Source organism: Lonchura striata, chromosome 9 (genome assembly GCF_050655825.1).
Source record: "Lonchura striata isolate lonStrDom1 chromosome 9, ASM5065582v1, whole genome shotgun sequence".
Classification (NCBI taxonomy): domain Eukaryota; kingdom Metazoa; phylum Chordata; class Aves; order Passeriformes; family Estrildidae; genus Lonchura; species Lonchura striata.
The window spans coordinates 27,595,540-27,617,896 of record NC_140711.1 but is presented as its reverse complement, the minus strand read 5'-3'; the positions used below and the strand labels follow the sequence as shown (position 1 = coordinate 27,617,896).

Below are 22,357 nucleotides of genomic sequence, written 5' to 3'. Positions count from 1 at the left end.
TGGAAAACAAAACCAAGTGTTATTGTATCGTTTTGGCAGCCTAGCAACCAGGAGGGATCTGCATAGCAATACAAACAGGCTCGGTTTGGAAAGGGTTACACCTCGTGGCTTGGAGTAACAGATCCAGGAAAAGCATGAGGAAAACGGTGGGTGTGTTTTTGATGTGCTGTAGTTGGTTAGAGCACCGTGCTAATTTATACCAAGGTGGGCCATTCACATCAGAGTTGAACTTGATTATTGTTCCAGCTCAGCGTATTCTGTAATAAACTCAGAGATAAAAGAATCTGAGCTAAAACATAAGTGATCCCTGTGGCAGCACAGCCCCACAGGCCTTACCTGAGCAATGCCAACCTCTCCCCTGTCCCCAGCTCAGCCTGCGGTGACCGGCCCGCGGTGAGTTCGGTAACGGAGCCCGTTCCCGGGGAGGCTGTCCCGAGCCCGTTCCAAAGGAAGGGTGTCCCGGTCCCGTTCCCGGGGAGGGTATCCCCAGCCCGTTCCAAAGGAAGGGTGTCCCGGTCCAGTTCCCGGGGAGGGTGTCCCGGTCCCGTTCCCAGCCCGTTCCAAAGGAAGAGTGTCCCCAGCAAGTTTCCAGGGAAGGTGTCCCGGTCCCGTTCCCAGGAACGTGTCCCGGTCCCGTTCCCGGGGCGGCTGTCCCGGTCCCGTTCCCGGGGCGGCTGTCCCGATCCCGTTCCCAGGAACGTGTCCCGGTCCCGTTCCCGGGGAGGCTGTCCCGGTCCCGTTCCCGGGGCGGCTGTCCCGGTCCCGTTCCCAGGAACGTGTCCCGGTCCCGTTCCCCGGAGGGAGCGGGCGGGGGCTGCCAGGAGCCCCCCGGGTCCCTCCCCTGCGCAGCCCCGGCGCTGCCCAGACCCTGCGGGTTCCTCGCCGCGCCCCAGAGCACGGAGTTGGCCTGTGAGGAGCTTTGCAAAGCTGTCCATGGTTACACGATCAGCTGCTCCTTCAAAGATTCCTGTGCCGGCCCTTTCCAGCAAATAAATGCCTCTGGTGGTTTCACCGCTGCCCTGCTAAGGCAGGAGGGGTTGGGCTCCGCTTTCCTGCACTGCAGCCCTGCCAGCAGCTGTCTGTGCTGGGTCTGGCTCGTAATCTGCTGCACAAACTTCCCCCAGGTTTGAAGAATCTCCGTGACACGAGAGGGCTCAGACTGGCTGGACACCCTGGAGGAGATGCCACACCAGCTCTGCTGCTGGCCCTCCCTGTCCCGTGTGCATGGGAGGAACACCGCGTTACACGCTGCACCTGCATCCTCCACCAGCGGCAGGATGCTAGATCTGAGTGAAAAGCACTTTGATGCTATTCCTAAAGGAACATGCACTATGGAAAATGTATTTGTTCCTTTGTTTTACTTTTTATTTTATTGACACCTCCCTTTTGCACAATCCAAGTTCTCATTACAACCAAATTCACTTTTCCCTACCACAGTGAGAAGGGGCGTTGCACTGGTACACACCTGAGCCTGGGTTCCTCATTATTGCTGGCATCTCAGTATTCAGGGAAAAAAAGCAAGAACATGGAAACACTGGCCTTTGTGTGGAATCATAGAGATGGAATCCTGACTGGAGGGACTGCTGCAGTTTTTCATATATTTTTTTTCCTGTGTACACTGGAAAATAAGAGCTGCATTTGCACAGAATCAATATAGCACAAAGTGAGCAAAGGGCAATTAAAAAATGGATGTGATATTGTTAATGTCTTTAAATCTGTGAACATTTGCTGTTCATTTGATAATGAATGATTATGCACCCTTGGGCTATGATAAGGGTAACAGTATTCATAGACATCTTTATTTTGGGCCTTAAAATACACTTTCCTTCTTGCTTAAAGCAATGCCTTTTTTTCCCAAGGATTTTTTTTCACTGCAGTTTTCTTCTTGAAGGCTACATTTACAGAACTAGTAATTTATGCAAAAGACTCACTTTCAGATTTCATTAATTTAAATTGCTCTCTGCTGCACTGTGCATACAAAGGAAATGAAGAAGCAGACTAATGTTTCTGCTGAGAAATAAAATTAAACCCATAAGAAATCTTTCCAGCACAGGAAACAACATAGATATCTTTGCCAAAATTTCCACCATACTGTGAGGTATAATGTGACATTAATGAGCAGAATTTCTGTGTTCATCTATCAACAGTAATGCAGCTCCACGGAATTTTCTTAGGAGATTTCTAACCTAAAAACAAAATTCCAAAGATTACTATTTAATTGACATAATATATCTTTTTTAATGACTGTGTCAAGATACCTGTGGAGGTGAAGGAACTGAAAATTTTAAATGCCTTAGCCTTTCTGAAAATAAATTCAGTATCTTTCCAAATGAGATCTTTCTTCTGGAGTCATTAGGAAGATTGTAGCTGGGACAAGATAAAGGAATTAAATGTCTGCCAGAAGACATAAGCAAATTGCAGGCAGGAGCAATAGAAGGGGCAAGAGCTTGTTCTGCTGCTACAGGGAAATTCCATGGATTTCAGCTGCTCCCAAATGCAGAACTGGAGGGACTCTTAATCTCTTTAGGTATATGATGCAGCATCAGGCCAGAAATGTCAGAACAGGAATAATATCAACAATGTTAAAAATCATGTTGTCTCTCTGTGTTTAGTAATGATCCCAACAACATCACAGTTCATAAACCCCACTTATGCACTTTACCTCCAGAAATTATCAGTACCTTGTTTGGAAATGTGGAGTAGGATTCCAGACAGGCCACACACTTCTACCTGCATTATCATCCTGTATTACAGAGGTTTAAAAAGCTGTTTGAAAGTATCTCCACACTTTTGCAAAACTGTTCACTGATGTTTTGACAATCTGCAGTTACAGCACTTTGAACAACTGCAAGCTGTCACTTCCTTAGTGGTACTGTTCATCTCTGACATGGCCTGGGGACAGTTTGGCATGTGGCTGTGTATGGCAGGCTTATTTGAAAGCAGTGGGTCTGCAGGATGCAATTTCTGCCATGATTCTGGTTCTGACACATCATGACACCTTTGTTATTAAAAAGAACTATGACAAACATAATATTGCTATAATTCTTGCGTGTCAAATTTATGTGCAACTATGTCTTTTCACAGCATTTGTCAGGCAGACACCTGTTTGTCCTAGACACAATGTCCTTGTCTAATTTTTATTCTGTATTGCTCAGCTACCCTTTAAGCCCCTGAGTTTCATTTGCAGTGTACATAGAGCACCAAGCTGGACTGAGGCCAGCCACTGTGCAGGTTCAAAACCCTTTGTTTAGTTCAACTGCTGATCAGAACTGCAGTCCTGCTCTCCCTCCCCTTGCCTCAGGGAAGCTGGTGATGAGGAACCAGAGTTTCATCTCCAGGTAGTGCCCTCTGAATCTGCATCCAGGGCATGGAACTCATTTCTGTTTAGCTCTTGATTGATACTGAAATCTCATTATCATGCTCATTGGCAGGAGAGAGCTGGGACTGCAGCAAAGTGGGACGGCTCTGTTCTGATTTTCCATTTCACTGGGTAACTGAGGCTGTTTTGACTGTTTGGAAATGTCTAATGAAAATTTTTCACCCTAAGTAAAAGCAAAGAGGAACAGTGAGAAGGATGAATCAGAAACTGCCAAGGAAATCACTGGAAGAGAGATTTCTGGGCAGACTGGCAGATTGACAAGACATTTAGCAGAGGTGATAAAAGGAACAAAAGCTTTTTAGTGGCACAATTGGCATGACAGAATAATAAGAAGGCAAAGGATTGAGCAGGGGGATCAGGAGCAGAGGAAAGTTTGCCAGCAGTGGGTCTATCCTGGGCTCTGGAGCTGAGAATGAGGAATCCAGCTATGAAAGAACAAGAAACTCCAACACTGAATTTGAGTCCAGTTAGGAAGATTTCAACAGAAAGTGGACAATAAAGGTAAACTGGAGAGAGAGATTCAAGTGGGAAAGGATTCATTCAGAGAAATTCTCACAAAACAGATAAAATATCAATTTCCCAGTTGGATCAAAGGTGGATTTGAGGAGGAAAGTCGTGTGAAGACAAGTGATAAAGAGAACAGGTTGGTGTGATGCTGTTAAACAGACATGATGGTTTTTCCTCTTTAGAACAACTGTCCTGGCTTATGACACTGCTTGAACATCTCTCTTGTTAGCCCTAAATGAAGCAGAGGGTCTTTGCTTTATCTCAGAGGCTTAGGATCCCACACAGCAATTCCTTGCTGCCCCCGACTGAGAAATGTGAGTTCAACTCACATTTCTCAAATCAGGGGAGCCAAGTGCATTTTTCAAGTGGAACTGAAAGTGGAACCAGGAAGTCCAGGGTGACTCTTACATGAAATCATGGATTAAATGATCAATAGGTATCAGCACAGTCAGCTTCTGGTTATAGCCCTGAACAGGAAAAAGCAGATGTTGGACTGAAAGCTGAATATTGATCAGCATCTGCAAGGGAGAACTTGCTGAGGGGGGCCTTAGCAAGTTAGAAAGATGCCACTGAATGATCCTGTTGTGCCACTCCTCCAGGACACTGCTGCAGCATGTAGAGATGCTCAGAGCTAATTGAGCAGTACTTTATCCCTCAAGCTGCCTCAGGATTTCTCTAAGACTCCTCACTCAGTGGGCAGATCTAATATCTTTACTTCCTAAAATACCTTACCAATGAATAATCCCACTGCAGTGCTGGAGCTCACGTGTGGGTTAACATGCTCCATGACACAAGTGACTGTGCCAGAATTTGGCACTTACTGATTTCTCTGTAACCAAAATTCTTGTTGAAGTAGCAGGACATATCTCTGATTTAATGTACCATAGGTTTTTCCTTGCCCCGAGACATGCAAAGACACCAATTAAGTGTTTCTTACCTTGATTTTACGCTGATTCTCTACACAGGACTCATCTACACTATGAGATGGTATCAAGGGCCAGAGCAGAGCTCCTTCTGTATTCTCCTTCCTGGATTAATCTATAATGTTGAATTGTTAGGATGGATGCCAAATCTCCAACTTATGATTCAATTAATTCACAAAGAGGCAAAAGTTTGAGGGGAGAAGAAACTAAAATTTAAAACATGGATGTTTCAAGTATTTTCACATTAGAGGTATTTTCTGAGGCCACATTCACACTGCCCACCCACCTGCATCAACACAAACCCCAGCCCCTCCCACTGACCCCAGCACTGCTCTGTGGGCAGTGGCCTTGCCAATATTCACAACATGAAGATTGAGTAGAGAAAGTGTGGCCCAGAGATCTGAAAGAACATTATGAAATTGAATGATTGATGTTGCAGAAGGTCAAATAACAGTTTTCAATAACTGCAAAACTATTTCAAGAGATTATTACAAACTGCAGTCAGTTCCAAGTCAGCCACATGTAATGCTTGCTTCACGTGCTGCTCCCAAAAGGCCTTTCAGACACCTCCAACCTTCATCAACAGTCCAAACGAATGTTTCTTTTGTTGTCTTGATTAAAGCCTTCCATTTGTTTCCTCTGGGACTCTGAAAGGGCCCATCTTTGCATGGCCAGCTCTGCCAAGGCTGGCAGCTGTGTCAGTGCTGCCAACAGCTCCCCAAACCACGGCCCACAGTCCCTGCAGGACGACGGCCGGAGGCTCACATCCAGCTCTGAGAGTTCCTTGAATGCTCCTAAACCTTGGCAGAAAACAGCCCAGCCTTCATCAGAGATGTTGTTATAACTCAAATCCAGCTTCTGTAATCTGGCTAAATGGCCATCTTGCCTCAGGGATGCTGCAAGAGATGACAGACACAAACACAATTAATAAATCCTGGTAACTGCTTTAAAAGCTTCTCAGAAAAGAGAATGCTATTTTAATACCTCATTTCAGCAGTCAAACAGCAAGATTTAACTCCTCAACAACATAAACTTGCTGCTGATCTCAGAAAGACAGTTTTATAACAGCTGAAGGAGTTTACAACACTTAAAACACAGGCAGTTCAAAAGGAACAAAGTATTGAGTTAAAAGTGTGTGGCCACCTGAAAACCTTGGAGTCAACTGGAAGGATGTTACATTGAGTGCCAATTGTAAGAGGCAGACAGACTTTACAAGGAAATTTAGAAAGAGGAAAGCAAAACTAGGTGAGGCTGCATGACTGACTACAACAGCCACCTCTCACTGTGGGAGGGACAAATATACCCTAAAGGGGTCCTTAACATATGCTTGGCAAAGGAGACACCCATCAGGGGTGATGGTTTTTAAAGTCAAAAATATTTGGGCTTCACCTCACCAGATTTCACATTCCAGGGGTTTACAGTTGTCACACAGCAATTGCCAATGTCAGACACTCAAACCCCTGAGTCAGGCCCACAGACTCAGAAGGAGGAGTATAAAATTAGCAAGTTTTTAAAAGAATAATAGAATTTATTTCTTTATCAGGTTCCCATTTTCAAGTATTTCTTAGCAGCTGCTAAGAGGTAGGTGAAAACTTTTCTGGTTTAATTGTCCCCCAGTAGTCCAGCTCTAGAAACCCACCTAATGGCTGGGAGCTGGTAGTATTCCTGTCAGCACAGATATTTTCTCTAAAGTACTGAGCCATAAAACAGCATCCGAGCAAAATAAAACTCATCAGATGCAGCTTTAAATATTTGATATAAAAAACATTTTCTAAATTATGCTTCGTGTGATTTTTTTTTTTTGTATTAGTAGATAAAAGTGCTTAAAGATTCTTTGCAATTTAGCCTTTTCAGCTTTTCCACTGGACATGTCCAGGACACACAGAAAAATGAAATCCCTTTGTGGGAAAAATACTCCGTATTTTCCATGTTTTCATTTGATTTATGGAAAAACGTGCTCAGCCCATGGAACAAGCCCCTTCTGAATTGTGTTCTAAATGCCCTAGTTCCTTTAGTGCTAGTAAATACCATGTTATACTTACTTAGAAGTGCCAAATCTTCAGCCACCAGGTTACAGCTGCTCAGTCTTAACACTTGAATCTCCGTTGCAAGCTTTAGTGCTCCCAAAAGCAGCTTTAGGTTCCCACCAACGCACTTATTCCAAGAAAGGTCTAATATCTCCAGTTCAGGAAGGTGAAGGGCAGCCTCAGCTGAAAAGATTAAGACCAGCAACTTCTGCTTACTAAGAGAAAACAACATGGCCTCAACAGACACCTCACCTGCAATTCACCCATAAGTAAGATCCTAACAACCTGACTGCTTTTGCTTAGAATGAATTCTTTTATCCCAATAAAAGTCAGACAATTTAAATACAGTGATTTTTTTTTTTTTCTGTGAACTCACTATTTAAGGTGAGATGCTCTGTATCTTTTGACAGCTCTGATTTCCACATTGTCACTCTTACATAACTGTAGTGATATAAACATAATGCTCTTTCTGCAAGGACCTCTGACCAGCTTAGCTTGCTACTGCTTCTGCTGGAGGCAGTCAAATCTTACTCCAGGTTTAATGTCACGAGTAACAGTATGAAATACAAGTGCACGAGACACAGAACTGAGAGATCCCTCTGTACTAAGATTTCATGTGCCATATGGAACAACTATCAAAGGCCACTAATCCACAGAGATTTGCAATAAGTAGGCAAAAGAGGCTGAATTTACATATCCTGTGTTAGATTGAACTTTTCTTCACAGCTGTGCAATATCTTTTCCACCACTGTAGTCATTTCCTCCACTGTCCCATGCTGAATTCTACCCCAGAAAGTTTCTACTGAAATTTTCACTTGCAGTGAGGTAAAATACTCTCAACAAAATTTTACTTCCAGACTAGCATAATATAAAATAATGTTTTTCTTTTTTCCCCAAATTTAAGGAGTATATAAAAGCTCACTATCAGACAAAGGACTAAGAAAACTCAGGTGTAGTAGAGGAAGTCATACAATTCTCTTCCCTTGCAACCTGGTCCTATGAAGCACTGGTTTCATCACAGGATTTTTCACTCAGGACCTGAGGTATAATGCAACCATGATCCTCTGAGTTCAGCCAAAGGAGAAGGGAATGCTTTGTCCTACAGGGATTCACAGAGAACGGGCACACTTTAAAGAAACATTCCTACCTAGTGATGAAAGGGACTCTTCACCTAAGCCACAATTGCTGATGGTCACAGATCTCAGCTTTGGTAAAAACCTGAGCCTGCCCAGAAGAGGATCTGATGAGAATCCTGCATTTTTATTCGAGGATAAATTCAGCTCTTGAAGATTGGAGAGTAAAGGTATCACCTGGGCTGCAAAACCACAAAATATTTATTAGACAGTCACTGATCCATAACAAATGTGTAGTTGTATATTTGCCTGACATAATTTCTTTTCTTTATAAATCAATCCAAAAGTCAAGACCAGCTGAGTTTTTACACTCAAATTCATGGTGAGTAATGTTTTAGACCATAAATAGCCTTGTCATTGTCAGTAGAACTGTTTCAGAAGTTAAGTATTCCATACTATGCAGAAGGTTTTCACAACATGGCTTCCTGCAAATATTCTGGGTGAAGTAGGGAATTTCCAAATGTCTTCATTGCTAACTGAAACTTCTTTGTCTTAATGTTATTATTCTCTATTATAAAATAAATTAAAAATAAATCATGATTGTTACTACTAATATTTAATATATCCTAAAGCTTCATCATCATATGTTCAAGTTACCTTCTTTGTCATGGAAAATAGGATGTGGGCAATATAGGCTTTGACTCATGGGATTTGTTGATGTTAAAAGTAAAAACAAAGTTATGATAACAGAGAAAAAAAAATAAACTGTCTCACAAATTGATTGGAAAATGCCTTTTTCTTCATAGTAGTGTTTATAGTTACATCAATTCAACCTGTGGAGAAAGCACACAGCAGCAGCAATGCAAGAGCTCCTAAAATCAGCCTCTTCTCAGTGTGCTACTCACCAAGGGAGTTTTAGGCAGTTATATTACCATGGATCCATCCAACTTAAACCACTGTGGGAGCTGCCCCTGGATATTTCCTAAATGTTTGATTATCAAAAAAAAGTAGTGTTTGGTGGAAGTTCCCACATTCCCATTGTGGTCTGAATCATGGCAGATTCAGGTCCTTAGTTCCACATGGGATCAGACACTCTGAGATTTCCTTTTGTTCAGCAAAAAAATCCATTCCACATTGATCAAGAAAGCTCTCCCCCACACTGCATTTTCAGAGCTGCCTAATGAAAAAAGTACTGAGCTCAGCTCTTCTGCCAGGCAGAATTTTTATGTCTTTGAGATATTTTCAGAAGACAAAACCAAGACCATTAATGAATTTCCTCAACATGTCCTTACACAAAACAGTCATGTCCTCTTCTGTGACACAGCACTGGTGAAGATCAAGGACTTCCAGATTTTTCAAGCTGGCCAAATGAGCTGTTGATGCTTTAAAGCCGCCACCAAGCTCTCTGTTACACGAGATGTCTAATTTCCTTAGCTCTGTGAGGTGCTGCAAAGCAGTGTCTGAAATGCAAAAGGGAACACTCTGGTCACTGGCTGCTGCTGTCAAACTGGTCAGGGCTTTGGCTTTTATTTGCTTCAACGTCAAAGTTTGCACAAGGTATTGCAGGCAAAGCTCCTGGGCTAAGCTTTAGGGTATAATCACAGCAGACATTCAGTAATGCAGCAAAGCCTCCCTGTCCATGCAGCTCCATTCTTCTCTGGGAGAGCAGGTGAAGGTGAGGCCAGTTCATCCCCCACATCCAGTCAATCCTCAGCCTTTTGCAGAAATTACTGCTGCTTGTGTTCATGAATGCCAGTTGTTTTGCCACATCCACTAGGGAGAGACACAGATAACAAGACCATTTCATGTGGCTTCAGTGGACACTTTAAGTGGTAATGGCGAATTTGGATTTCCTTTGGAAAGCAGGATTAGCTTGTTAAAAGTTAGCTGGCCTGTCTGTGTCCTTGTCTATGTTCTCTCTGATGAAAGAGGAAGCACATCCACAGCCACAGCCCTGAGATGTGTCTCAGATTAATGGTGTGGAGGGTGACTCTCCCCACTGACTTTCACAAGCTTCAGCTCAGGGGAGATAAATTGAGCTCCTGCTGAAAGGCCCTGTAGTCTTTTACCAGTGCTCAAACAGCAAATCATGATTGCCCATTAGTACTGCCAAACCATCAGCAAAATCCCACCTCATTGCCTTTCTTAAATGGTTTTCAGATGTACAAGTTATTCAAAATGAAAGTTTTCTGAACATAAAGTCTAACCTAAGCCCTGGAGGCTGTCTTGCTTTAATCCACACATGTGCAAGTTTAACTCTTTCAAGCCTGGCACATTTTTCAGATTCTGAGCAATAACCTTCATGCTGCAGCCAATGTTTTTGTTGATAGAGATGTCTAATACTTCAAGGTTTGGGATCACATTTAGAAGTTCAGCTGTGGAAAAAAAAAAAAAAAGAAAACAAAAGAAAACCAGAATTGGTAATTGTCTAGAATACATGCAGATGAACCCTAGAAAAATGCAGCACTATGATAAACAGGAAGACATGGCTAGGGTTTGCCTGTCAGTGTGGTTTAGATTTGCTAAGTTTCTGTTCTACCTAAACAACTCAGTAAAATAAAGACTAGGAATAATGAAAATCTGTGAAAAACATTTATAAAAATAAAAGTGAAAAAATACAGGGACTGTTAGTAAAATGCACAGGAAAAAAAAAACAACAGAAATACAAACAGAAATAAAATTTTCTAATGAAAATATATAGCAATGTCTGTTACATATGGAGCTCCTCCTGTAGTGGAGATGAGAGCCATGGGGCTTCTCTTTACTGAGCAAACACCTTTTAAAACACACAATGAGATAAAAAGACCACACAGGATTAAGCTGCTAAGGTGAGAGGACAGAAGGGAAGAGTGGTCACTGGTTGCTAACTCTGCCTAAATTCCCAATCCTCAGACCTTCTTTCCAATCCCATGGCTAATTACATATTCAGCTGTTTAATTTTAAGTAATTAGTGTTGGAAATTCTGGCACACATTTTTTGCTGAAGGTGTCAAAGGATCCAGAAACCCTGGACCACTGAGGCAGCCAGACTGTGGTTTAGGTCTTCTCAACCTTCCCTCATATGATTAGAGAGAACAACTTTCTTCTTTGGAAGGAAGTGCATTAAATCCCCACTTCATAAATACTGTTATAATGCAGAACTTGAAATAAATTAACTTTTCACTGATAATGAGTTAAATACAGCCATTATCTAAGTCAAATAAATTCCATTTTTGTGATGCCAGACTCAGTCCAGCTCCATGGTCACACATACCAAGGGATTCTCCATCCTTTGCTGTCAGGTTACAGTCTGTAATTTTCAGACATTTTAATTTGCATGCTTCCTGAAGTTTTTTTGTCAGCAGTGACAGTTTTCCACCTATGTTACTGTTCCATGATAAGTCTAGTTCTTCAAGCTGAGAAACAATTTCAAATGCCTCTCCTGCAACAGAAGTTTAGAATTATTCATTCTGTTTATTAATTTTAGTGCATGCATGTTTGGAATATATTAAAGAGGAAGGTTAGCTACCTAATACTCAAATTACTTTATGATTAATGTCTTGCCAGGAAAATTGTTAAATAAATGAATTATTGCTTGTGCAACAATGTTGTATAAAATCTCACATTGTCTAACGAGTAACATAGATCACAAGTCATTGTCACAGTGCACACAAACCTGAAATTTATTCAGGTTCCCAAACCCTCATCAGGCTGTTTGGCCTGTGCTGGGTCCAGAAAGTCCAGTCTACAGGGAAATCAATACAAGTGACAAGTCTGAATTTACTGTCCTGGAGAGTTCTGCTCTGTTTTATTTGGCAAATTTCCAACATCCTCTGTACTGTGTACAAAGGTTATTTTGGAGGGAACAAAAGAATTCCTCTCACAACTATTTCTGAAACATGAAATTTTCATTTCTGGCAGGAATTTCTGACTCACTTCATAGGAAACCAAGATGAGCATTGTTTTTACTCAAACTAATGTTCCCATGATATCAAGGCAAACAGAACTAACTTTTACTACATTCAGAAAAATCAGCCTTTTCAAGGCTTGACACACCTGTCAGTGTGAACTCTGTTAGTGCTTATTTGAAATACTAACATCCTACTGTAAAATCCAGCTTCCTAACTTTGTAGAGGGGGGAGGCAGAGCATATTTGCATAAACTCATTCCCAAGAAAGATCAAATAATCAGACCATATGCAAATGCAATTTCAAAGTGTCATACACAATTTTTTGATCTAAAGTCTAATAATTGAGAGTTGTATTTTAACAATAATATCCTTTCATGTCTATGTGGTTTTCATAATTAATTTCTCACAAAAGATTTATAATAGAAAAATAATTACTTCCGTAAATGAATATCTGGGTTTGAGAGAAAAGGTCACATCTTAATTTTTATTTTTGCATTTATTTTAAATTATTGCCTCAGTGTTGAATACTGATCAATGCTCTACAGTTAAGAAGAGTAGCATAGCCTTTTTCTGTTTGACAGGACTATAGAGCTCCAGACACATTTATAACTCCAGGAATTGTTTCCTATCACCTTTCACAGTCAAGCTCTGAGGAACCACATAGAATAGGTTGATATTATGGTTATATTTCAGACATTGATTTCTAAGCAGGATGTGCTGAGTCCACAAGAGGCCACATTTCTGCAGAGAGATGTGGACAAGGTCACACAGCCAGGATTGGCCTAAAAACACAAACTGTTTTCAAAATCACAGGCAAAATCAATGCAAACTGACTGTTGCTATTCCATGTGTCAAGGGCATCACATTTTGTCTGGAAATTCAATTTCTGTGATCAATTTTGTGTCTGTCCCAGCAGAAGCTAAACCGAACTGGGAAGGAAACAGCCCTGAAGAACCTGGCAGAGTGAATCAATTGGAAAAATAACCTCAACAAAAAAAAATCTATGAGAAAGGTTTGGAATATAATGAAATAAATTTGAAAAAATAGTAGAAAATTAAATACAGATTTCATACTCATCAGAAACACAGCAGATATTTTCACCAGTTTTTGTATAGATGCTTATTTCCTCCCCAGGAGATTGCATGACTCACTTTTGATCTACCACCATGTATGTAATTTTATTTCTGAACCTTTCCTGGAAAAGGCTTGGATATGAATGACACAAACAAAGCCCAGCTTTATAACTCAGATCCAGTTTAGAACTTACAAAATAAGCAATAACTTTTATAATTTCTAGTTGACTGTGTATTCCCTTCTTTTAAATAGAAACCACAGATCCACTTTAGAGTAAACTCCAGGCCCAGAGGTGACTCCATGCCAGAACCTGAGTGTGCAACACCACCTCAAAAACCTTTCCATCTCATGCTTTGCAGAAGGCAGGGTGCAGGCACCCCAAGCAAAGAAGCAACCAGAGGAATAAGCTTCTCCCAGACTTGAAAAAACATTACATAAAAACAATTAATAAAGCTCTGAGGCAGCACATCTGGTTTTAAGATTTCTCCCAAAAGATCGTTGGGGTTTTCATGATGAGCACACACCTCTCGTGCAGCTCCAAAACGTAAGTTGACCTATTGTGATTGACTCTGCTTCTAGGCAAAAAAACCAATCCAAATTAAAAATATTCTTTTCTGCAAATAGGACTGGATTCTGTTCCCTTCTGAGTATGAAAGCTTCACACCCTGAGGAATGAACTCTGCAGAGCTACCTAAAGGTGTAAGGTCACCCATAAACCCAAGTTTTGACTGTTTCACAGCAGTTCACTTTGCCCACTGTGGAAGCAGAAGGAGTGGGATGTAGGAAGAGATGAGATGGGTTACATTAGCCCCAGGATATCTGGAAGAAAATGTAAATGAAATCCTGTACCCAAGGAGATGACATCCTCAGCTGTCAGCCTGCAGTTGTTAAGTCGGAGGACTTTTAACAGGTTCACATGATGAAGTTGGGCAGTGAGAGCTTTCAAAGTTCCTCCAGCACAACCATTCCAGGACAGGCTGATCTCTTCCAGCTCTGGGAGAAATGGCAGTAAAGAAGCTGTAAGGAAAGAAAAGAAAAAGCTTTTCTGTTTGCACACCCTGGATATCAATACATCTTAATATTGAGATATTTTCTACAATCAATACAGAATTATAAAGCCATGACAATTTGTACCTCACTTTTCTTGTCATAAGTGTAAGGACATCCATCTGCTTCACAGACCTAGATGATTTCCATATTTATATATATTACATAACTAATATAATTTATGAATTAATATTTCTCAGAGATTTGGGACCATTAGATGAAATGGCCTGTATAAAAGACAGGGAAGGGAAAAGAGTAGAGGGAATTATAGGACAGGCAAATAAAAATTAAAGAAATACATGAAGTGATTCTTTGAATAAAATGTGCATTTACCTAGCTCTGTTATATCTGCTGCATTTAGTGCACAATTATTTAGATCCAGATTCTTGCTGCTGGGTTTCTTTCCCAGTTTCTCCATGAACTGGTTAAATCTCTGCTCACCAGATGGTGACTCTGCTTCAGAAGTGAGATGTGATAGTCCATCTGAGCAACAAAAAAATAGAGCCCTGGTTATATCTCCTAATAAACACAAGGTGTAAAACCTGCCTGAGGCTGCCAGGTGAAGACTTTAGGAAATTAATTATATCTGACAATAAAGCAGGCTCTATTTTTCATCAATGTGGACCAACAACCTGACTGATAAGATCACTATAGATCAAATCAGTACAAAGGTTTTGCTACATTTTTATACAACATCTGTGTAAGGTAGTTCCTGCTTTTCTGAGCTTCACAAAGCAAAAAAATACAGAAAATAGCAATCCACTCTCTGCTGTGAGTAGCTGCCCTCCTATCATTTCCCCAAACTGACCCAGACCCATTAGGACAAAGGACAGGGTTCTAAGCTTCACCTTTCATCTCCTTTTGAAAAATAGTAATAGATACTCCATTACAAGAGTATCCTTGTGTGTGCAAAATAACATCCATGAGGGATTCCCATTCCCTTCCTCTGCCCAGTACCAAGTTATAGGAAACATCTGCTCCTGTTGTCTTCAGAATGCTTTAACAAGACAGCAGGACAGAGACCCATCTTAAATACAACAGGCCAAGCTACTGCTCAAAGCTTGGCTCTGAAACCAAATTAGCTCTGGAACTAGTGAGCTGACTTCAGTACTGGCTCTCACATTGCAGATCAAGAGAGAAGTCACCCAAAAGCTTTACCCTTCCTCAGCCTAACTCCTTGCTTAGCATCTATCAGATCAGAAGGTATATCCTTGATAATGTTCCAATCAGAAGTAAATCCTGGCTAGAGGATAAACTGTAGGCAGCAAGTACAGGATTTTGGCTAGCAAGAAAACAGACGATTTTCTATGAAATTAAAATATATACATGTGTTTCACTATTGTACCAGCATTACCTTCTACAGAGAGATCTTCCTTTTCACTCTGATCATCAGCTCCATCATTATTTATTTCTGTTTCTTCAATTTCCCTTATGTCCTTGCCTTCAGATTTCCCAAAGTCAAAGCCTTTGAAGAACTGTTTGATGGCTGAAGGCTGCTCTTTCCTTTTTTCAGGAGCACACTTCTTTCCTTGGAACTGTTTCATTACAAAGTCAAATGGGGAACTCTTTGGGTTGTCCTCTTCATGTCTATGCTGGCAGTTCTGGTCATCTTTCAGGGGATCACCAGACAGAATTAGTGTGAATTAGAATTTATTCATGTTTACTCTTGCTTACCTTTTTTCATAATGGTAGATGCCCTGAGATTTGACCTCTGTTGCCTCCATCAACCATATATCATAGTCATGATACAAGTGTTTAACAGAAGAGCACTTACTATCACAAAAAGCTGAGGCAATGTTTAAAAGCTGGCATTAATGTGTTGTCACAGTTGTATTCCTTAGAAATACAAAAATTATACAAACCAATGTACCTTGATGTACATGCACAGTTACTGAGCTGTAGAGCAATCCTGCTTTCCCTGGCTGTGATTTCCTGCTGTAGAGAGACATTATTTTAAACAAAGAACATACCTGTCTTTTCCATGGGTACACCTGAGGTTCCCTTGCACACTTTTCAGTTTTTACAGCACTTTCAGGGTTTGTGGGATAGTTGAGCCATGACATGCAAACAAAACCTCACTCCTTTCCTTAATAGGAACTTTCCGTGCAGTTTTCCCTCACCAGTTTGTCTTCATCAGTTTGACAGCAGCAGCTCTGCACAAGTGGTTTGTGGGTTCTTTCCTGATGTCTCTATTCCTCTGTACTCTACTCCAAAGTCTGCCGTTCCTGGGGTTGAGAAGTCCATTTAAATGCTCCGATCATGTCCCAGCTCAGATCGCTCTCAAGGCAGAAATAAGGAAGTGGCAGCAAAATCTTCCCTACTGCTCGCACACCACTGCATGCTCCTGGGACAGCTGCTGTTAGGAGAGGCTGAGTCACTGTACAGATCAGATTACAGGAGTACCTGAAGAAAAGCTCTTTGTTTTCCCACCCCTTTTGTCCATACTGGTCAGCAATAGTGCTGGAGGCACAGCTCAGTAAGAAAAAGGGAGGACGGGCACTCCTGATCATTTTGGGAGACACAAGAGAAGTCACAATCATCTTCTGGGCAACACCATGATACAACATTACAACACAATCATTGGACACACCTTATGTATACTTCAAATTCCAGTACACCTTTTTTTTTGCCTGTCTGTCCTAAAGTCTGATTTCCTCAATGGTGAACATTAAAATTTCTGTTTGAACCATACTCATGGCCATTTATTCTGAATCTCTTTAGCCTTGACAATCTTTTTCAGTCTATGAGGTCTTGCCTTTTGCAGGCTAAACCAGCCAAACTGTTCTCCTCTCATGTGGCAAAGTTCCCATTTCCCTTATCATTTCCCGCTCACCTTTGTCTATACCTGGTGCAATATAATTTATATTTCCTTAATACAAATGACCATCCACTATCTGTATACACTAAAGACATATGCAAACTAGAGTGATTTTGGTGGGGAATGATAAAGCTGGTAAATAAAACAAACAATTCATTTGCAAGCAGCTGAACCAGCAGACACCAGCCTGAGGAAGAGCTTGACTCAGGGTGAAACTAGACAAAGGATTCAGACAGGGTGGAATAAGGCACAGGGTGCCCCAAGGAGTCAACAGGGTAAGATGAGAAAAGTGAATATCAGGAAAATCCTCTTGCCCATGAGAGGTACCATGCTGGGAAACATTCACAGCAGCTAGAAATGAACAAAACCATTGTGATCAACCATCTTTCCCTGTAGAAAAGGAGGGCACACATCTATTCCCAAACAGAAAGGATGTCCAAGTTGGCTTTAAGGTTTTCTGACACCAGGAGTAGCTGTCCTCTCTCTGTTTCTGAAATCAGCATCTCACTACAGAGCTGTATCCACATCAGGAATTTGTGCTAATTCATGTGTCTAGGCATCTCAGTTATGCACAGTGGAAAATCCCAGCATTTCTGTTGGTGAAGAACTGAATTTAACAGTTTTTTGTTTGTGCTTAACAATGTTAAGAACCAGTTACAGTGGTTAGGCTGGACTAACTTACATGCTTTGAAATCAGTATTTCAGGCGATGTGCTGCCAACTCAGAAGTTCTTTCACCACTTGAGCTGAGTTCTTTCACCACTGTTGAAAGACAGTGACAATATTCCAGGGCACTCTGACAGCATCCCTGTAATCTGGTGAGAAGGGAACCACAGTGACCTGGTCTCCTCTTCCTAAAAAGCAAATCCTTACCTTTTTTTACATCAGCTATGAGAGAAGAGGTGCTAACAGGATTATACCCCCAAAAAAGCAGGCTAAGGAGAGCGAGGTGGCTGCACTAGGCTGTAAACATGAGCAGCTCTTTGCAATAGGCCCAGGCTGAGCTGTGAAAATGTAATATATCACGACAGCCAGGCCCAGCCATGCCCTGTTTGCTGCTCTGTCCATCTCCTCCCTGGCACACTTGTGAACAGGTGTCCTGCCCCTGCCTGTCAGAGCCCTGTGTCTGCTTCCTGCAGCATGTCATGGACAGCACAGGGCAGGCTTAGCTTTTGGAGTTTAAAAATAATAGATGCCTTCCCCTTTCTATCCAGTTAAATGGCCTGTGACCATCTGCCAAGTGCTCAGTGTCACACTTGTTTATATCTGCTCTTCCCTCTGTCTAGACCTGGGGCAAGGTTAGGAACAGAACCAATTTTGGAACAAAATAGTTTAAGTTGCATCCCACACAGCATCTATCAGGGAGAGATTAATGTGGATTTTTGTACTTTGCCTCATTGTGACTCCTTAATCCGGCATATATTCCAAAGAAATAATGCCATTAGAGGATTAGTGCCACAAGTTCATTTGAAAAAAAGGATTTGCAAACACTGAAATCCAATATTCTATGTGCTTAATCACTGAGTATCATTTTGGGGATTTCCTCTCCCTTTAGTAGTGTCTCTTTCAATGAAACCCAAGCAAATCAGCAACTCTGTTTTGGATGGCCCTTATTATCCACTAAAGGAAAACAAACCCCCAAGCATCTGGTTAAAATAATAGAGAGTCTAAACACACTGGACTAAGCCCATCCTTGCTATCACACAATCATAGTTACGTCAAGGAGGCACTCGGCCTTATATTTATATAGAATGTAATGATGTGGGCTGTTTATCTGTTAGAGATTTTTGATAATCTGAGTGCTAGAGCATTTAATAACACTGTGACCCTTGTTTGCTTCCATGGCAGTTCCCTTCCCCAGCTTTGCCTCTGCAGGATTCTCTTGCTTGGCCAGATTTGTTGGGGGAAGTTGCATGGAGCAAGGAATTGGTGGAGCTGGAAAAATGTTCATTGCCCCATGGTTTGGCAGTTCCAGGTGTCACACTCTCGAGCTGTGCTGGTTCAGAACACAAGTGCTAAGGGAGGGTAAGGGAAGAGTGGCCTGTTCTAACATCAGGTTTGCTGCCCTCATCTTTCCCAGCCACATCATCAAACCATGCTCTCCACAGCTCTCTCCATCCTCTCTTTCCTGCTCTGTCCCTTCCATTCATCCTCTGGCTTTGACTCCTCATAGCAGAGGGAGGGGAATTCAGCCTTGTTCACACAGCTGGGAATCCCTCAGCTGGCACTGATGCTGTGCTGCTTTGTGCCAAACATCTGTGTCACCCACTAATTTACGCTGACTTTATGTTTACACTTTCTGTATAGCCAGGTGATCCACAGAGCTGCAGGGATTGGCTTTAGGGCCAGACAAAATCCTTCAGAAGAGACTGCACACACAATGGCTGGAAGGACCATTCCCCAGGGAGTGCCTGCCTGACCTGAAGGGCTGCACACTTGGCAGGACAAGGCCAGGTTCAAGGCCAGGTTGGATAGGGTTTGGAGCAACCTGGGAGAGGCAAAGGTGCCCCTGCCCATGGCAGGGGTTTGGAACTGGATGAGCTTTAAAGTCCCTTTGAACCCAAATCATTCTGGGATTCTGTGATAATCTTGCAATTGTGATAATCAGTCTGGATGAACTGATTGTGTGCAGAGCTGTGTGACAGCCCCTGTTGTCACTGATTTATTATAGTTGTAAGAATTCCAGTCTTTGTATGTTCCAGCACGAGCAGCTAAACACAAACTGTAGAATTCTAAACCATATTATTTTTTACGAAACTAGAATTTACATTACTTCCTATTAAATAGTAGTGACAAGAAGTAGATTGAATATGCATTTTGAATTCCATAAAAAGCAAGACTTAGGGATTTATTGCAGCAAATGTACATTTATGCACACGGTGCAGATATTTTTAACACTCAGATATCAAGTTACTCCTTTTAAAATGGAGCTACACAAATGTAAGCTTAACTTTCAGTCTCTACAACAATATACTAGACTGATAGAAAAGATTTTCAGTCTGGAAAATTCTTTTTGGTTGAACTTTTGCCAGTATTAATCCCCTTTCAGTTAATCATTTACATGAATGGGCAATCTGCAGAGTTCATACAAGGCCTGCAAACTATATTAATTACTAGAAATCTAATTACAAATCAACAGAGTCACAGGATCAGTGTTACCTCCATACAGTACCATCTGCTATAATGGAGCTGGATAGTTCAGCAAAACTCCCATTACATTCTGTGGAACCTCAACCTGAATGTGTGTTGCCAGAGAGAGCAAATTTATGCAGATATAGGAACTGGTTATAAACCATTTTTAGGGTCATCCTTAATGACACCATCCAATCTCTGTATTCTAGCTGCTGTTTCAAAAGTTACTACTAAAAAAAGTATTTGTTCAATACTTTTTGAATGCAATATCAATGCTGCCATTACTTGCCTTTACATGTCCAAAAATACCTTAAATCCATACAAAAGGTAATGAAAAAAATAATTAAACAAGCAAATATGAAAACATGTCTACTATTAAATGCTTTCATTAAAGGTATTATGTGTATTGTGATTTGCTTCATTAATTATTACTCCGATTTAAAAGCTATGTCCATAAATTCCGTAACTGACAGGAACATGGCGCGGTGCAGCTTTCATTAAAATTTAATTTTACCAATACATTTTATCTTTCAGCAAATGGTCAGTTTGAAAGTTTTGACTAAAATGTATCAGTCCCATTTTACACCATGCTAGCCAAACAAAAATTCAGGTCTTTGAAATCTCAACTTGTATGGTTTTACATCCAGACCTTCTAAACTATTTGGATCCAAGGTCACATAAAATCCAGTAATCTTTCCACAAGCAATGTGTGGTCAATTGACTTTTCAAAGGAATTCAAAAGAATTTTCAAGGGTTAGCCATGTTTCACCCCTGAGGTTCACTCATTGGCTTTTGGAATTGAGATCAGCCACACTAAGTAAAATTGAGTAGCTTCAGTTTTGCTCGCAGTTTGACTCCAGTTCTCCCTGATTAATTCCCAGATTTCCCTTGGGAATGAGAGAGCTATGTAATTCACCTAGTCTCTCCAAAATTCTCTCAAGAACAGTAGTAAATGTAATGCTTTTCCACTAAACAACCAATCATGTTGCAACCTGTTCCCTTTGAAGTATCTGCTGACCTTGTCAGTGTGAATTTAGTACAGGACAATAACAAAGGTGGGCACTTTTAAGTGTCCTGCAGCTCAGAAAGGAGTAAAATCATCTACCCTGCAACCAAGGGATTGGGGAAAAAATTAACTCCCAAGGAGTGTTCCAGCCTGAAGGACATTCTGCACAGCCCAGTCCGTTACTGTCACACCCACACAGGTTTGCCTGTTCCCTTCTCTGGTTGTTTTTCAATTTCTTGTGGACCAAGACCCAATTTCCAAGGCAATGTGGCACTGTAAAGTCTGGTGGTTGTTTCTAATCCTAGGGCACAGCTTCTGTTCAAGCTCAATTTTGAACTGGTCCCAGACTTTCTAACCCATCCATCAGACCACCCCCCCTCTTTACTTTGCTTCTGGCAACTGTGCTCTTCTAGATTAGACCTTTCTGGGGGAAATGTGGAAGGAAGTGAGGTTTAGCTAAAAATCTGATATATCTAAACACAGATCACATGTTGGAAAAAGACAGGTTGACCTGTGATAAAAAGCCATTTATCAAGTTCTGTCTCTGTTCATTTCATGATATATCTCCATTAAAGTGGAGATAAGTAGATTTTTATCTTGCTCCACTAAACTTGATAAGAAGAAACAGGGATTATCACTCTTTCACAGATTCCCCACTTAGGACAGACAGTGTTTAGAAAGAATGGATTAAAACCTGCTTAGGCTCTAGTTTAGCAGGTTCTCTACTTCTACAAATCCATTTCAGCACTGCATTTTGGTAACCAATGTAATTTTTGAACTGTCTATTAATTATTAGACAATAAAATTGTCTAATACAATTTTTACCTTCCATTTTTGAAGACCATAAATCCCATCAACAGAGCTATGTCTGCCATTGATTTTGTCAAAAGGGAACAAAAGGTCACATCCTGGTACTTCAGAAATTGAGAAAGATGGGTAATAGTTGACATTTCTTTGGAAATTAATTGAGAGAATCTCCTTGTTCTTAATTCAGTTTTAGAGTAGTACCCAAACTACCTAAAGCTCATTAATTTCTCTTCATAACTAATTTCCTGCATGTCTCTGCTCCTCCTTTGGTGATTTGCCATTTTTCCTCAGGTGAAGACACCCAGCAGGAGCAGGAATACTGAGGGACACACAGACCACTGTGTGGTACAGAAATGCTCTCCTGCCTGATGCCTGCAACATCCAGGCAAGAACAACTTGTTCTTCCCTGGAGAGGGACCACTGAAGCATTTTTGTGAGCTGTGTTTGTCACAGTTCACTGCAGCACACAGCAATGCTGCATCTGTGCCAGAATCCAAGGGCTACGTGCCAGAGATCTTGTGAAGCAGTGTCTCTCTCCAAACTTCCCTCATTAGGTAAAACATGAAAAAATAAATATATGACCTTATTATATTGCTGGGTTTGTTTCTACCTCGGGAAGAAGGTAGAATTTTTTCTGATAATGAACTTTTTTGTGGTTTTTCTGAAATGTGACTCAT

The 22,357-nt window shown here is 41.2% G+C and overlaps 1 protein-coding gene and 1 long non-coding RNA gene across 3 annotated transcripts; one reads left to right on the top strand and one right to left on the bottom strand.

Moving 5' to 3' along the window:
* Positions 1 to 10: 10 nt before the first annotated feature.
* LOC146766694 (uncharacterized) lies at positions 11 to 3,031 on the top strand. The gene is made up of 2 exons (XR_014957411.1): positions 11 to 146; positions 1,125 to 3,031. It is a non-coding gene; the product is annotated as an uncharacterized LOC146766694 (long non-coding RNA).
* Positions 3,032 to 5,388: 2,357 nt separating this feature from the next.
* On the bottom strand, positions 5,389 to 21,987 carry LRRC31 (leucine rich repeat containing 31). 2 transcript variants are annotated; one of them, XM_085588027.1, is made up of 10 exons: positions 15,889 to 19,219; positions 15,273 to 15,527; positions 14,252 to 14,401; positions 13,721 to 13,888; positions 11,162 to 11,329; positions 10,117 to 10,284; positions 9,202 to 9,369; positions 7,984 to 8,151; positions 6,852 to 7,019; positions 5,389 to 5,705 (listed from the first exon to the last, which is right to left on the bottom strand). In XM_085588027.1, the coding sequence occupies exons 1-10, from the start codon at positions 15,899 to 15,901 to the stop codon at positions 5,389 to 5,391; spliced, it is 1,743 nt and encodes a 580-aa protein (XP_085444153.1). In that variant the 5' UTR covers positions 15,902 to 19,219. The 2 variants fall into 2 exon arrangements, with proteins under 2 accessions (XP_085444153.1, XP_085444154.1); XM_085588028.1 differs by lacking the exon at positions 15,273 to 15,527 and having other exon boundaries at positions 15,889 to 21,987.
* Between the last annotated feature and the right edge of the window lie 370 nt (positions 21,988 to 22,357).

What these genes read in the sequence shown, in the direction of transcription:
- LRRC31 (XM_085588027.1), bottom strand. An exon ending in AGACAGCCTCCAGGGCTTAG is followed by an intron (nt 9,370 to 10,116) that starts GTTAGACTTTAT and finishes TTTGCATTTCAG; the next exon opens with ACACTGCTTTGCAGCACCTC. An exon ending in AGAGTCCCTTTCATCACTAG is followed by an intron (nt 7,020 to 7,983) that starts GTAGGAATGTTT and finishes TAATCTTTTCAG; the next exon opens with CTGAGGCTGCCCTTCACCTT.